The 15,156-nt window shown below is 40.9% G+C and overlaps 1 protein-coding gene across 1 annotated transcript in view; it reads right to left on the minus strand.

Annotated features, from left to right (window-relative positions):
- trim67 (tripartite motif containing 67) overlaps positions 1-13,441 on the minus strand; it is a 45,460-nt gene extending 32,019 nt beyond the window's left edge. The window contains exon 1 of the mRNA XM_028606092.1: positions 12,632-13,441. Coding sequence (XP_028461893.1) covers positions 12,632-13,441 — 810 coding nt within the window. The remainder of the gene's footprint in view (positions 1-12,631) is intronic.
- Between the last annotated feature and the right edge of the window lie 1,715 nt (positions 13,442-15,156).

Consider the following 15,156-nt stretch of genomic DNA (forward strand, 5'->3'; position numbering starts at 1 on the left):
TTTTGAATCGAGAATCGTTTTTCAATCGAAAATCGATTTTGAATCGAACCTTGAGCCTAAAAATCTATATTGAATCAAACCGTGACATTTTCTGAATCGTGCACCTCTACTGAGGATGTGCAGAGACAGCTGATGGTTGCAGAAATAAGTTGAGTGGTTGTGGTTTTTACCTGGGCTGTTTTCAACCATCAGAGAAGCTTTTGACTGATGACTCTGAGCAAACAAAGTAGATAAAGTGAGAATGAGGAGTTACATTTTATTAAAACGTGTTCATATCTGAAAAAGGTATGCATTCGCTCTGTAAAAAACCCTGCATCGTCTAATGTGAATCAGGAACTCTTTTCATTGCATGTGTTAAAAAATAAATAAAAAAGCAAACTTAAATTTTCCGTTAATCACTTTTGGAAACGTTGTTAATGTTGTAGCAGAACAGTAATCTCAGAGGGACGATGGGGGTTAGTGTGACCCACAGGAGAACAATAGGCAGCTCTTATGTGTTGGAATGGTTGATGGTGGTGTTGACCTTGTCAGAATGATACCCAGGGGACGTGGAGAGGAGCACGCGGAGGAGGGGCTCAACCCCCTCATTTGCCTCCCAGATTTTATTTCTTTGCTTTTACGTCCTCCTCTATCTCGGTTTTCATTTACCATCAACCCACGCTCTCTTCCTCAATAGAACCTGGTTCTGATATTTTTCACCATTATTAAACCCAACCATCTCCCAAAGACGTTCTTAGTGGTGAATAGGGGTTCTACTTTTGTGAATCAATAGTTCACACGTTATTAAGTTTGGAAGGACCTAAACCAATCAAATCACCTCTCCTCCTTCCCTCATGAAGCTCTTACCACCATGGCACGCTGACAATGTTGTGATGAAGAAAGCAGCCTAGAAAAAAATCTCCCACTCCCAAAGGAAAAGTGTCTTCACTGTGTGGAAAAATAAGCACCTTAAATTAAATAGCACATTTGGTTAATGTGCTGCTCACGTACTTCAAGATCCATTGCCCAATGAAAGAGGGGAAGAAAAAAAACAACAACAGTTATGTGACATGGAGATCCAAAGAGAATCAGTGGCAGATTGCAGGGTGAATTTGGTTACAGCCGAGGGCCAGTTGCCGAAATCTCACAGAATATGAAGCTGCCTCCACAATCTCCACTCACTGTGTCTCATTGCACACTCAACTTGTTAGATGTCAAGCATTCACACTATGTCTTCTTGTTAAAATATTTTTTTTTTTTTTTACATTTTTAGTATTTCAAAAACTTAAATTACATGATCATGTATAAAAGGCATTATTATGCCTTTGAAAAGGGTCTGCCGGGCGCCTGGGTAGCTCACTGGTGGAGCGTGTGCCCATATATAGAGGTTAGCTCCTCGATGCTGCGGCCGCGGGTTCGGCTCTGACTTGCGGCCCTTTGCTGCATGTCATTCCCCCTCTCTCTCCCCTTTCATGTCTTCAGCTGTCCTATAAAGATAGGGGCCTAAAATGCCCACAACTAAATATATATATTTATTTATATACATATGTAAAAATGGGTCTGCCCATGTCTTCTGCATGTGCTGGTAAGAACCCAAAAATAGCACAGAACACAGGCTAGTGAAACACTGTGTGCACCATCATGGATAGTACAGCTCTCCTCCTGAACAAAGGAAGATGGTAACCATGTTCATAAATTGCTGTGTTGAATCTCACATTCGATTTTGTCATTAGAATCATTATAATTCAAAATGTAGTATTGACCAAATGTATATAAGATACTCTATGTAATCAATCAACTGTATCGTATTTACCAAATCCTAGGTAGTCTACAATGACCGTAACAGAACTAATTATTTTTTTGATTGGTCTAATCCATATTCACCCAACACCTGCGTGTATGTTTGACTTGCCAAAGCCGTAAAACTGATATATATATATATATATATATATATATATATATATATATATATATATATATATACACACATACACTGTATATACGGTTAAAATGTAACTTTATACATACAGTATATATCACTTAACTCCACCAGAACCACCAGTCTTTCCCTCCCTCAGTCTAGTCAGCCAGCTGTGTTACGGTATTAGTGTTTCACATCTGGTGGAGGTCAAAACCAATCTCCTTTCCCCTTCCTTCTCTTCATCCTCTCATCCACCATCACCCAGCCTCCCAATCCTCTGCTGCTCTGCTGAACAGCCATTTTGAAGCTAATATAATAAACTTGCCAATACCATATTTAGCTTCAGCCCAACCAAAACAAAAATAAGAATCGATCAGCTGAAGCAAAGTAAATAAAAAGAATTCCTAAATATCAGGAAAGAAAAATACACAATTAATGAACCAATATTTTAAGACTGCTCAGTATTGGTTGGTATAGGCTATAATTAGCGTAATAATAATTCTAAAAGCAAAGAAATGTGGTTTCGACGTAATATGAATTTCAAATGGTGATATGATTGGAGCAGGTCTAATACGTCGGAGGAGTACATTTCTATGTGTCATTTAAATACAAATAGACAAATCAGACTGACTGACCCACAGACCAACATTTGAGCACTAGCGGGACTAACAAACCAATTTGAAATTTTGCTAACCCAGAAAACCAAACTGCATACAGAGCAGAAAGCCTTGATACTTCAAAAAAACTGCTATATGAAGCTTTTTAACCATACGTATGTAAAGCATCAATATTTATAGCATTTAAGGTTCAGTGCTCACACATGTCCGGTGCAGCTGTTCAAAAGCCTACTTCATCTCCATGAGTCGTAACCTTTTGAACTGAGAGTGCCTGTGTTCATTATGAACCATAAAATGCATTACTAATACATTACTGTATAATGTGAATTTCAAGTTCAACTTTATGTTGCTTTTTCTTTTTTTATCAATCCATCTAAAGCAAGTCCCTCTAGAGAGAGAAAAAGCTACTTCAAATGCCACTTTTACTCACTATGATGAGACCTTTAACAGTTTGCCACCCAGCCAGAGCACAACACTGACACATTCTTCCCCGGGTCGTCTTAGATAAACCATAGCATGGATCAGTGGCTGCAGACACAACTGGTCTGAATGAGCTCCGGGAGGAAGGAGGAAGCATCGTTTTTATCACCCTGACTTTTCCTCGTGGGGGTTTGCTTCTGAGGAGAAAGCGGCGAGTCAACAAAAGGGCTGCAGAGCAAAGAAGAACGGCCACATCTAATAAATAATTGATCGGGGCATCTTCCATATTAATACATGCAGAGGGTAGGTAGATCGCCGAGGGCGTAACTGTCATAAAACGAGTGCAAATTAGGCTTGTTGGTAGATGATACGTATCTATTACGGACTATCATGGGACACTGTAGATTGTTCCGTGTTAAGATTTTAGAATGCTAATTCCTTCACTGTTACAGCAAACGTTACAGAAGCTGACAAATGCATAGAAACTGGCACAAGACTCAACCATTAGCGTATAATCTGCTGCCTAATTTATTGGGCTTCCTAATGAATAGGCAGCCGCTTGTAACCATGGTAACGAAGCTCACTGTTCCACTATAGGATGTCCACAGTCTCCACCGAGGTCTGGCATCAGCACTCATTTTGTTACAAGAAATAGATCGCAAAAACACTCTCTCTCTCAAAACACACACACACACACACACACACACACACACACACACACACACTTTCTGCAGAGTGTTACAGCCAGAAGAGAGGAAGTGTAGTAAAGTGTGCATTAACCTACATTCACCGCACAAGTCCAGCAGCAAAGCCTTGAGTCACTATCTGCCACAGTGTCCGTGTTTGACTGTGTGTATGTGTGTTTCTGTGTGTGTGTCTGTCTGTGTGTGTCTGTGTCTGTCTGTATGTGTGTGTGTGTGTGTGTGTGTGTGTGTGTGTGTGTGTGTGTGTGTGTGTGTGTGTGTGTGTGTGTGTCTGTGTGCGTTTGCGCGTGCATGGGTGCGTGCGCTATGTACTCATGACATTGTGAGGACAGAAATCTGTTAATACAGTCATATTGAAGTGAGTGAGCTCCGATGTGGGGACATAAATCCGGTCACCAGGGTTACGTTTGGAAATAAAATTAGGTTCCACATCCTGCATCCTCTTAAAATAGAACTTCACCTTTGATAACATTGTCGGACCTGCAATAGAAAGTTTTTTTTCTTCAAATGTGATTAAACAGAACCAAAGACATCCTCTTTTTTTCTCCAAGCATTCTTCCATGGGCCCTACATTACCCACAATGCAACTCAACTGCTGACAGTACGGTTGGAGATGCGGTGTGTTATGCTAGTAATGTAGCCTCCAGCCGCTAGCCTCAAGCAGAAATGACGACAGGGTCCACGTCTGGTAAGCTCCCTTCATTGTAACTCCACACCCCTCCGCACTATTCACATCAAAAAAAGTAGGGCTGCAACTAACTATTATTTTCATTATTGACTAATCTGTTGATTATTTTCTCGATTAATTGATTAGTAGTTTGGTCTTCAAAAATATCCACATTTAAGAAGCTGGAATCAGAGAATTTTTACTTTTTCTTCATGAAAAATGACTCAAACCGATCAATAGATTATCAAAAAAAGTTGCCGATTACTTTAGTATCTGACAACTAATCGATTAATCTTTGCAGCTCTAAAATAAATAATGGAAAATCTCCATATCTACAGCTACTAAGAGACTGTGAGAGGCTGAACATTTTTGGCCTTTTACTGAAAGTAAACAGAATGTCCTCATAAGTGCTGTGCTACATATTAGAGTGTTTCAGTGTGTGTTGCTGGGCCTGAGGTGACGGGCGAGGAAGGCTGACCTGTCACGCCACGGTCTGCGAGCTACCATCTGGAATGAGGTTAGTCAGGCGCAGCCAGTCGGCACAGTTCTGCGCTTGCTTTAAATGACCTCAGTAACAGCGTCTCAGAGAGATGAAAGCACCTATTCTTGCTGATAAAATTGTTGTCACTTCTTGTAATGCAGCCTGAGGCGCTGAGTTCAATTCAACAGGACATTATTAGGTATTAGACAGATGACACTCTGTGTCACTCTGAAATCAGAACAATGTTTTCATCTTGTGCTCTTATTGTGACATAAAATGAGATATGACACGTACAAGTCATCATTAAAACTCAACCATGTTCAGACTGTAACATAAAATGACCATAATAAACTGTATCGGTAGGAAATAAGAGCCCATGGGGATGGTTGTTACGGTAGCATGAGTCACTTTTCAAACTCGCATACTGAGCTGTGGTCCGACTGAGCTGTTTCTCTGCTTTCATATCACAACCTTCCTCCTACTGGGTCTTAAAAAAGAAAACAGCATGAGTAGATTCACAACTGTCAGGCTACCCACAAAAACACTACTCTTTTTCCCCAGTGATGGATTGAAACCATGTGATGCTGTGATCTTATACTCAAATGCATAGATTTTAGATCCGGCAAATATTCTATATGAAGTACGACTATAAAAGCGGTGAGTTTCCGATCCACATAAAAGCTTCATAAACAGAAATAAACCACACCACAGATCACAACAGACAGGTCGCCGGCGGCTCAGACGAACATGCTTGTCAAAATGTTTTGTCAGAGTCCCGGTGGATAAGAAAACAAGCGAGACAAAATGTTTGCTGTCAATGTTAAATGATGTAACATGAGAGGGAGGGACAATTCCGGCGAGGGAAAACTAAATCTGATTCAGTCATACACTAGAGATGCATCTTAAAGACACCAGTAAACAATTCATATCTGAAAACATGACGCATGTAAATGCCACTGTGGAAACAGGATACACAGTATTATTTTTGTCTTGATTATTTATAATCTTTCCTCATGACTGAAGGGAGAATTGTGTCACAAATCTCAAGTCAAGTGTGTTACCCAGGATAAACAATAGTTGGTGCAAACCAGCCCTCCTGCCACACCAACTGTGTCGATAGTGACTCGAGTTACTATACCGGAATAAATCTACATCATCTGCCCACTGACCATCTGGTTTTCTCTCTCTCTTTACCACACACTTGGTGGATGCCACATTAAAAATGAAGTTAAGTTCTACAAGTTAAATTCCATCTTTATTGGATATCTGTCTACATAAGATGCCATTTCTGTGAACTTGGCGTCAAATCTCACTAACAGGCTTTGCACTCTTTTTGCACAAATATATTATGAAACCATTCAAGAGTGCATCAAATGACATACAAAAATATTCTTGGACAGTTGAAAAGGAGCCAGAGGGCCAAAGATTTAGTTGTGAGCTCAACTTCCACTGTGAGATTTAAGTCAGGAAAACATCCGGCGAATCTACTGAGACAAGCACAAATCACTGTATGGGCAATAAGCAGTCAACTCACCATTTCCCAACTCCCAGATCTCATCAACAACTACTTAAAACAAGGCATGTTTAATGCAAATATGCATGCTTACCAACTTAATGGCGCATTTGTCCCCTGAAATTATTGGAATTTTTTTGGTGCTTTTGGTGGTGGGTAGTTTTGTCCAGAAGCGCCTCTGTGTTTTTCCCCGATTTATTAAAACCCAAAGCAAAATATCCAAGATTTCAATCCAAACAGGAAGTGAAAAGGTTCATGTTGAAGCAAAAGACAGCAATTATGTATCATCTCATTTGGTTAAAGGTCCCATGGCATGAAAATGTCACTTCATGAGGTTTTTTAACATTAATATGCGTTCCCCCAGCCTGCCTATGGTCCCCCAGTGGCTAGAAATGGCGATAGGTGTAAACCGAGCCCTGGGTATCCTGCTCTGCCTTTGAGAAAATATATATATATAAAAAGACACTTCAGATACAGTATTAGGGGGACCACTAAGTTCTATATAAAAAAGACTTCAGATACAGTATTAGGGGACCACTAAGGTCTATATAAAAAAGACTTCAGATACAGTATTAGGGGACCACTGAGGTCTATATAAAAGCATCCAAAGAGCACCATGTCATGGGACATTTAAAGATTGATCCGAAAAAATGGTTTTCAGCCTTTCAACGTCACTATTACTAATGACTAAAATGAAATTTGTGGACTGGAGTAAACCAGAAAGTAGACATGTTACATTCTGCAAGTCACAATGTGAGCTGAATGACACTAATCAACAGGCCCAAACTGAATCTGCAGTTTGGGTTTTTTTCAGCGGTCATTTAGAGGAGTGTTTTTTTTGCTTTTGATGGAGATGTGTTAACATTCTAAGCAATTCTAAGCTCATTTTAATTTATTTTAAAACTGAAGAAAATTCAGAGACAATTCTGCATCGGCAGACTGCGTGTGGCCCTGCTAATCAAGACAATCCTCGAACAATGATCCCATATATAAAGGATGAATTATCCAAAGAAAAATGAATCTGAATGACAAATTGAATATGAAGTGATGAAACATGATTTTCAGCAGGTGACTGAGGTGCAAACAGACTTGCACCTCAGAGCATGTGGAGGGACAAACCTCACGCTCATGTTTTAGAAATGAGAGAACTCACAACAACAGCAGCTTTGTTTCGCCGTGCAAAGTCAACTAAAAATGTTTAGAAACTTGAGAACAGATCCCAGCAGAGTCTAGAGATGCACCGATAGACCGGCCGGTGACCGGAATTGGCCGGTTTTCACGAGCTCGGCCATGACCGGCAACCGGCAGGTTAGTCTGACATATGCCAATTTAATAAGTGTAATCTATATAATTCTATTTTATAGTGATCCATTAACTGTTCAAAAATGTTTCTATGTTCTGAGCAAAATGTTCTATTAAAGAAAAGATAGCAAATAAATATTTGTGTGTGCTGTAAAGTGGTTAGAAAAAATAAAATCGGAATCGGCTAAAATCTGTATCGGCTGGCCTAACTCAAAGAAAATCGGAATCGGCCTAGAAAGTTGTAATCGGTGCATCTCTACAGCAGAGCAACATGAAGATAAAGCAGGTGACAGAAAGAAATGTGAGGAAAGACATGATTATAAGTGGCCTCCTGTCGGAGCAGCTCAAAATACCAAGGGAGCAATTACAGTACCGCACAGAAAACTGAAAACGCCACCACGGCAAAAGGAAAAGCTAGACTTAACGTCTTGGGGAAAAAAAGGATATATTTTGATCAACACTTATCTGCTAACATACAGAAAGACGAAAGCCTACACTTGCCCAAAATACTTATGTTGAATCATTTTGTTTAACCAGCCAAGTTGAAGGTGTTTGGAACCGAGAGAGCGCATGGATTTGTAGTTTCCAGGAGGAGGATGTAAAAGGTGTTCATGAGAGAGGGAGTGTTAGAGGGATCTAACACCTGTACACACAGGAGCAGATACTCTGCATACTAATTTATTTTGCCGGCTACATTTCGATGGAAACGTAATCTCTGCCTGGATTATGCTCCGATTTTTCCAATGCTGATAGTGCTACGTTTTTGTACCATGAACAATGAATAGGATGCTGCTAGGGGTGGATGGTGATTTAACCCTTTGGCTAAAGTTATGGAAAGATGGTGGTTTTGTTAAAATGTTAATGAAGTCAATAATGTCACTTTTGCTTGAGACGGTATTGCACTAATAGTTCAAGTACAACTCTGGTTGTGGGTACAGATTGTACAGTATACTGTTTGCATTGTAATTTGGAGTCTAATTGCTCTTTTTATAGTTTCTATTTTATGCTGTTCTTATGTTACTGTATATTCTAATCTCATTTTACCTTTCTCTTTGTATCTGTACTTACAGTCTTTTTGTCCTTGTGCTGCTGCAACACCAGAATTTTACATCTGGGGATCAATGAAGGCTTTTGTTAGCTCATCTTATCTTAAACATGCTGTGTCTCGTGCTTCTTATAACTTTTGACATTTTCAATATTTCCCCATGACCCCAATCTTTCCTTAATCTAAACCGACTGCTTTGAGTAACTTAACATAATAAAAAAAAAGCTTAATCATGCTTTGGTTGCAGCAAGAGGATACTGTATTACAAAAGCGAATTTTTAAGAAAACCAATTAAATCAAACGTAACTCCCAAAACATGTTTGCGGTTGCAGTATATAAAAGTAATTTCTAGTAGGTAAGAGTTGTGGAGAGGAAGACCCTTGAACCCAAAGCTGCGTTTAAAAGTCACCAAGGATGCAAAATGACAGGCTAGGAAAGTGTGAAGGTGGCGTTTCCCTCATATAAAAGAAAAGAAATCACAATGGTTGAACATTAGATCAGTTCCTTTCAAGCCCCCCACTCTGCAGTAATATGAGTTAACTGTCTTGGCAAATAACATAGCATATTAATGAATTAATTAATTAACATATATTAATATGACAAAAGTCAAATTGGTCACATTTCGAATCTAAAATGATCTTAAGATGACGGTGCACACACTGAAACACACAGCAGGAGAACCAGAAACTCTGCATTTGTGGTTTTAAATATTTAACTCAGAGCAGTGCCAGAGCTCTTCACTGGACTGAGCTAGGTCACACATATATACACACAATAAAATACACATGTGGACACTCATATGTGTGTATATGTGCATGCTTTAAATAGACAGTGTGTTTTCTGCTTGACTAATCAGTGTCTTTCTCTGCATTCCCTCAGCAAAAGCTCATCCGCTTCACTTATGCATATTTATGCCTTCTGAATGTGTGTGTGTGTTGATGCACGAGTGTGTGAGTGTGTGAGTGTGTGTGAGTGTATTTGAGTCCCTCTGAGGGATAGTCACCCCCGGGCAGCTCCATGTTTGATTTGCAACAAAATAAAATGATGATTCAAATGTCTTTTCTTGATATCACACACACACACACACACACACACACACACACACACAGACACATTAATGCCTAATCATATATTTAAACACAGCTAAACTACCAATGCATATGCAAAAAGCACAAATAAATACTCACACACTCATGCAACTGCTTCATGTTCACTTACCAAGGAGTTTGAAATAAACCGTAGCACTACTCACAGTATACAACCCCAGGTTACACACACACACACACACACACACACACACACACACACACACACACATACAAAAAACAATAAACACAACCTTCCTTTGCTGAGTCATGGCAGCCATTTCCTCAGTATGATTTGGCAGTAGCATTATTAATGTACAAGCTGTCTATAGTCAAATAAATTAATAAAAAAGGACATTTACAACAAAACAAACAATCACCCAGCAGTCTGTGCACAAACATTTCTCTTGAGCTAAAGTGGCCTAGAAGGGTCTTAAAACCCAGATGGTGGTGAATTTTTTCATTTAAAAGTACTGTCTACATATCTTGGTTTAAATATATCATATATGTCTTAAATATCAATATTAGCATCGGCCTCAAAAATTCTGCATCAGTCAGACTATTAATTGCATCTTTTGAATAATTTTTTCAATATGTGTAACTGTATCATGATGTGACCAACTTGGTTGTCTAGTGTCTCGTAAGCCTATACGTGCCTAGACAACGATAAATCAATTTTTTGTAGTGCAGGAAAGCTTTGCAAAAACTTCCAATATCTGGTCTTTCCTGAGAAAAGTCATTTTTGGTGCACAGAAGAAGAAGCATTCTGTTTTCAATCAAAAGAGAAAAAGAAGGAGGAAAGAAGGAATATGATGCTAACCAGATGCAAGCAATATAGACTAAAACAGAATGAAAAAACAAAGGAAGAGAGTGCCACCCACCAAAATAAAAAAATAAAAAACAGCTCTGAGTGACACTTCAAAAACTCCCAGCCATTTCAGCTCGTGATGCTTGGAGTATGTTCAAGTGCAGACCGAGAGGGAGGGAGACAGCCAGTCATCGATCCCCCTCAACTTGAAGGACACCATATTAACTAAGTGGTGGCCATCTCTTATTCATACGCTGCTCATTACTTATCAACACCCTCTCACTCCCGTACTCTGATGGGATTTTCACAGTCCATTTATGGGACAGGTTGATGGAGGGAGAGAAGGAACGACGGGCGGGAGTAGGTAAATGAGGGCGGGGGGGAAGGACAGTAAATAAGAGACAGGGATGGAGAGGGGAAGGGAGGCAGACATATACAGAAGATGAATGATGAGCTAAAGCCAAAGAAGAAGGCGAAAGAGGCTGAAACGTGTGACAGATAAATGACTGGAGGCTACCAATCCCACGGAAAACAAGAGAGACAGACAGAGAGATTATTCCCAATGACCCACTTAGCAGGAGAGCCACAGAAATGGCTTTTAATTCAAGTCTGGGTGTGATGATCATGATGATGATGGCCTTATGAAATGTCATAAAAACAGTAAGTAGTCTGATTAAGATAAAGAAAAAAGAAAAACCAACTACTGGTCCTGCAGCCTCTTACTGTAAATAGTAGTATTGATTTCCTTTTAAACCCTTTTGATTCCTGTGCCTGAGGCCTCATAATTAATGTGGTACTGATATTGTTGACATGTTCCACATATCACCCCTTGTGCAATTAAATCTGGGTTTTCAATTTCTTAAGTTTCAGATTTTAACAGCAGTCAGATCACACTGCAACCTGAGAGGAGTGAACTTGATCTTTTCTAACCATCTTTCTTAAAATTTGTGTAAAAGCTTTATTTTGATTCTTGTCTTCTGTCCTGATCCTGACTGAGGAAATACACCAAACACTTCTTCCCACACTATAGTCCACTAGTGACATCACACATGTGAGCCAGTAATGCACGAAATAGCAACACAACGCTGTGTGACCTAATCAAGAGATGAATCATATTGCGTGTGCACACACACACACACAGAGGGGGGTTTACGCCTACAGTAATTATTTCATTATGTGTGAATCAGTCAGGGTTCTCTAATTTACAATGCGCCCTACATTCAGTAAACTCAACACAGGATTGCATGTTGTTTTCCATTTTCTACCTCATAGTGTAGCATCCTCTCCCTCCATTTACAGTAAATTCACTTAAAACATGACAAATCAGTTACAGCACAATTTTAAATAACCAACACAAATATAAATGCATATAGGCTAATATGGGAAAGGATTTGGTTTGAAAACATGTACGATGATAGATAATACCTAGTATATATCACTTTAACACCATATCATTTTAACATGAAAACTATGATTGATGCCAACTATTCATGTCAGTGAGGGCACATCAGGTAATAAACAGTGTGTCTGAGAGCAGAGAGAGATGCAATAGTGTGTGTAAGCCATACAGCTCATTGGATTCAACATTAGCCTATATAGCTTTAAAGGGCATTTAGGTCTGTTAGGTTCACTCTGTATGATAATTGTGTATATAGGCCTGTGTGTGCCTGTGTGTGTGTGTGTGTGTGTGTGTGTGTGTGTGTGTGTGTGTGTGGGTGTGTGTGTGTGTGTGTGTGTGTGTGTGTGTGTGTGTGTGTGCGCGCGCGTGTGTGTGTTATCTTGTTTAACTATATTCGAGGGGTCCAAAGACCGGGGGTCCTGTATACTTGTGGGGTCCCGACAGCGTTGCGGGGCCCAAAATGCTGGACCCCACAAGTTTAAAGGGCTGTTTGAGTGTTAAGACTTGGTTTTAGGATTATGGCTAGAATTAGGTTAGGTTTAGGGGAAGGGTTAAGGTTAGGATAAGGGGCTAGGGAATGCATTATGTCAATGATGGGTCCCCACAAAGATAGTGCCACAAACCAGATGTGTGTGTGTGTGTGTGTGTGTGTGTGTGTGTGTGTGTGTGTGTGTGTGTGTGTTCGCTCACCTTGTGTTGTTTCCACATAACAGCCAGCGGTTTGACATCGTGTTTGGCGTGTTTCCCCTCCTCCAAACACTTCATACACACCGGAGTTTTGCAGCCGTAGCAGTACATGTTGAAGTTTTCCGCTTCATGATCCACGCAGGTGGCCGGTTTCCGCGCGGTAGCGGGCGGCAGCTGACCGCTGCTGCCTCCTCCCCTTGCCGCACCTACTCCTGCCGCGCGGTTCGGCTGCGGCGGCACCAGGCGGTGCTTGGCGAGCGGACCGCGGGACGGGTGACATCGCTGCTGGCAGGCGTTACAGTAGAAGACGTCGCACTGCTCGCACATCACCGCCGCGTCCACCGGGTTGCGGTCGCACAGCTGGCACTTCACCGCGGTAGAAGAAGAGGACGCGGATGCGCGGCGGTCCTGCTGGTACCGCGACACGATGGCCTCTAGCAGCCGGTTCCGAGGGAAACCCCGGAGACCCCGCTCGTCCAGGGAGACGCTCCGGTGGCACAGCGGGCAGGTGAGGGAGCAGTGTCGGGGTTGGTTGGCCGGCGGAAACACACGCACCCCGTTTGGAGACTTGAGCTGGCACGGCGTGTAGGAGCCGTATCCGCTGTCCGTCTCGCTGTACAGACTCATCTTGTCCATGTCCAGGTAGTCGTAGTCGGAGCTGCCCGAGGCTCGGCTCTGCACCGGGGTCTCTCCCTCCGGGGTCTGGACGGTGATGTTCCGAGCACAGGCCAGGCAGACATTGTGGGAGCACGGCAGCAGGATGGGGTCCTTGAAGAGAGAACCGCAAACGGGGCATTTTAACTCTTCCTCCATCGCTCCCGTCTGTTTCTGTGGACCGGGGGGGAGAGAAGCAGCTTCAGTGAAAACACTCCAGCACCGACTGACACGGACAGCTCCCTACGCGGCTCTGCGCAGGCGCAAAGGGGCGGGGGCTTGTGTTGATTGATCGAGTTAATTTAAAGGCTCTGAAACACCACAGATCCCCTGATTGTCATGTCATTTGCTCAGTATTTGTCTCTCTCTTTTTATATATAGTTATCAATGTTTTATCTTATATTGTTGTTGCATATTTTAGTTTTGTGTTAGGCTTTTTTAATTGTCTGATTTGGTTTGCCACATTGCGGTCCTGAAATGTTTTAATCCTGGTTCGAAAGCATTGTAACTTTGTTTTAGTAGTTACAGAAACGTACTGATTATACACAGAGATTTAACTATAGCCTATTCTATTTGTCATTTTCACTATTGATATTATTATTATTATTTATAACTGTATTTATTATTAATTCATTATATCAATTCATATTTAATCAACATTTTAGCTTCATATATGGTCAGGTGGAACTCATTTTAACTACTTTTTTGATGGTTTAATTTAATACAATGCATCATATTTTATAAACTGATCATATGTTTTGAATTGAAAAATATTATTTGCAAAGTAACTAGAAGTCAGATCAATCTGATGGAGTAAAAGGGTACCTGAAATAGTGGAGTAGGAGTATGAAGTAGTATGAAATTGAAATCAAGCAAAAAGAGAAGAAGTCCCTCAAAATTGTACTTTGGTGCAGTAGCCACCACTGCAAGTCTGTTTACAAATCCTATAGCATGGCCTATATATATCCTTAACTACTGTACGGCTGTTATGGTCAGCATTTCAAATAAAATAAAAAAAATAAAAACTCCCTTAATTTCTGTTAGTAAAAGAAAAAAGTCTTCTATCCTCCATCCTTAAGGTTGGTGCAGGGAACAGAAATGTTGTGATTGTCAATCATTATGTCAACAGTAAGGGTGGTTGTGATGATAATAATGATGATCATTTATCATGACTGCCTGAAACTCTGCATTTGTTCTGCCTGTCAGTCTGAGATAGATGATCATACCAAATAAAGATGAAACAAATAAACAAACATAAAACTCTGAGCACTCTGGATGGAGATTTGCAGTCAGTTCGATCCAGTAACCTTTGTGTTGTTTGACATTAGCTTTCTGTGTTAGCTAAACATTTAATGTGACCAGACAGCAGCCGTGACTGAAGTCCCTCAGGGTGCAGCATTAATTCCACCCACTGGGATAGGTCTTCCATTTATTAGCCCTGTTAGCATCCCATTACATGGAATTCAGATCTGTTCTGTGGTGACATGAGTGTGAACACCCACTTTAAAAAGGATATACACACACGCATGCAATTACTCTCATTGCCTGATTTAACCTTTAACACAATCTAAGAACTAAGTTTCTTCTTAAGGACATGCAGTGGCGGTTCCAAGGGGGGGGGGGGACAAGGGTGGCCAGTGCCCCCTTAAGCTGCTTACACATATAGCCGACGGCCGACCGTTGACAGAAAAGCCAGTCGAAATGATCAGTCTCCCCGTGTTGGTCCAAAAAGTGCCTCAGAACACACCAAAAAGACGAGACGAGACGAGACGTAATACATCTCTATAACAGCAGGCGGCGCTAATCTGTATTGTTGCCCAAGAAATGAAAACCGGCAGCTGATTGGACAAACGCGTCACATGGGTTTGTTTTCT

Source organism: Perca flavescens, chromosome 18 (genome assembly GCF_004354835.1).
Source record: "Perca flavescens isolate YP-PL-M2 chromosome 18, PFLA_1.0, whole genome shotgun sequence".
Taxonomy (NCBI): domain Eukaryota; kingdom Metazoa; phylum Chordata; class Actinopteri; order Perciformes; family Percidae; genus Perca; species Perca flavescens.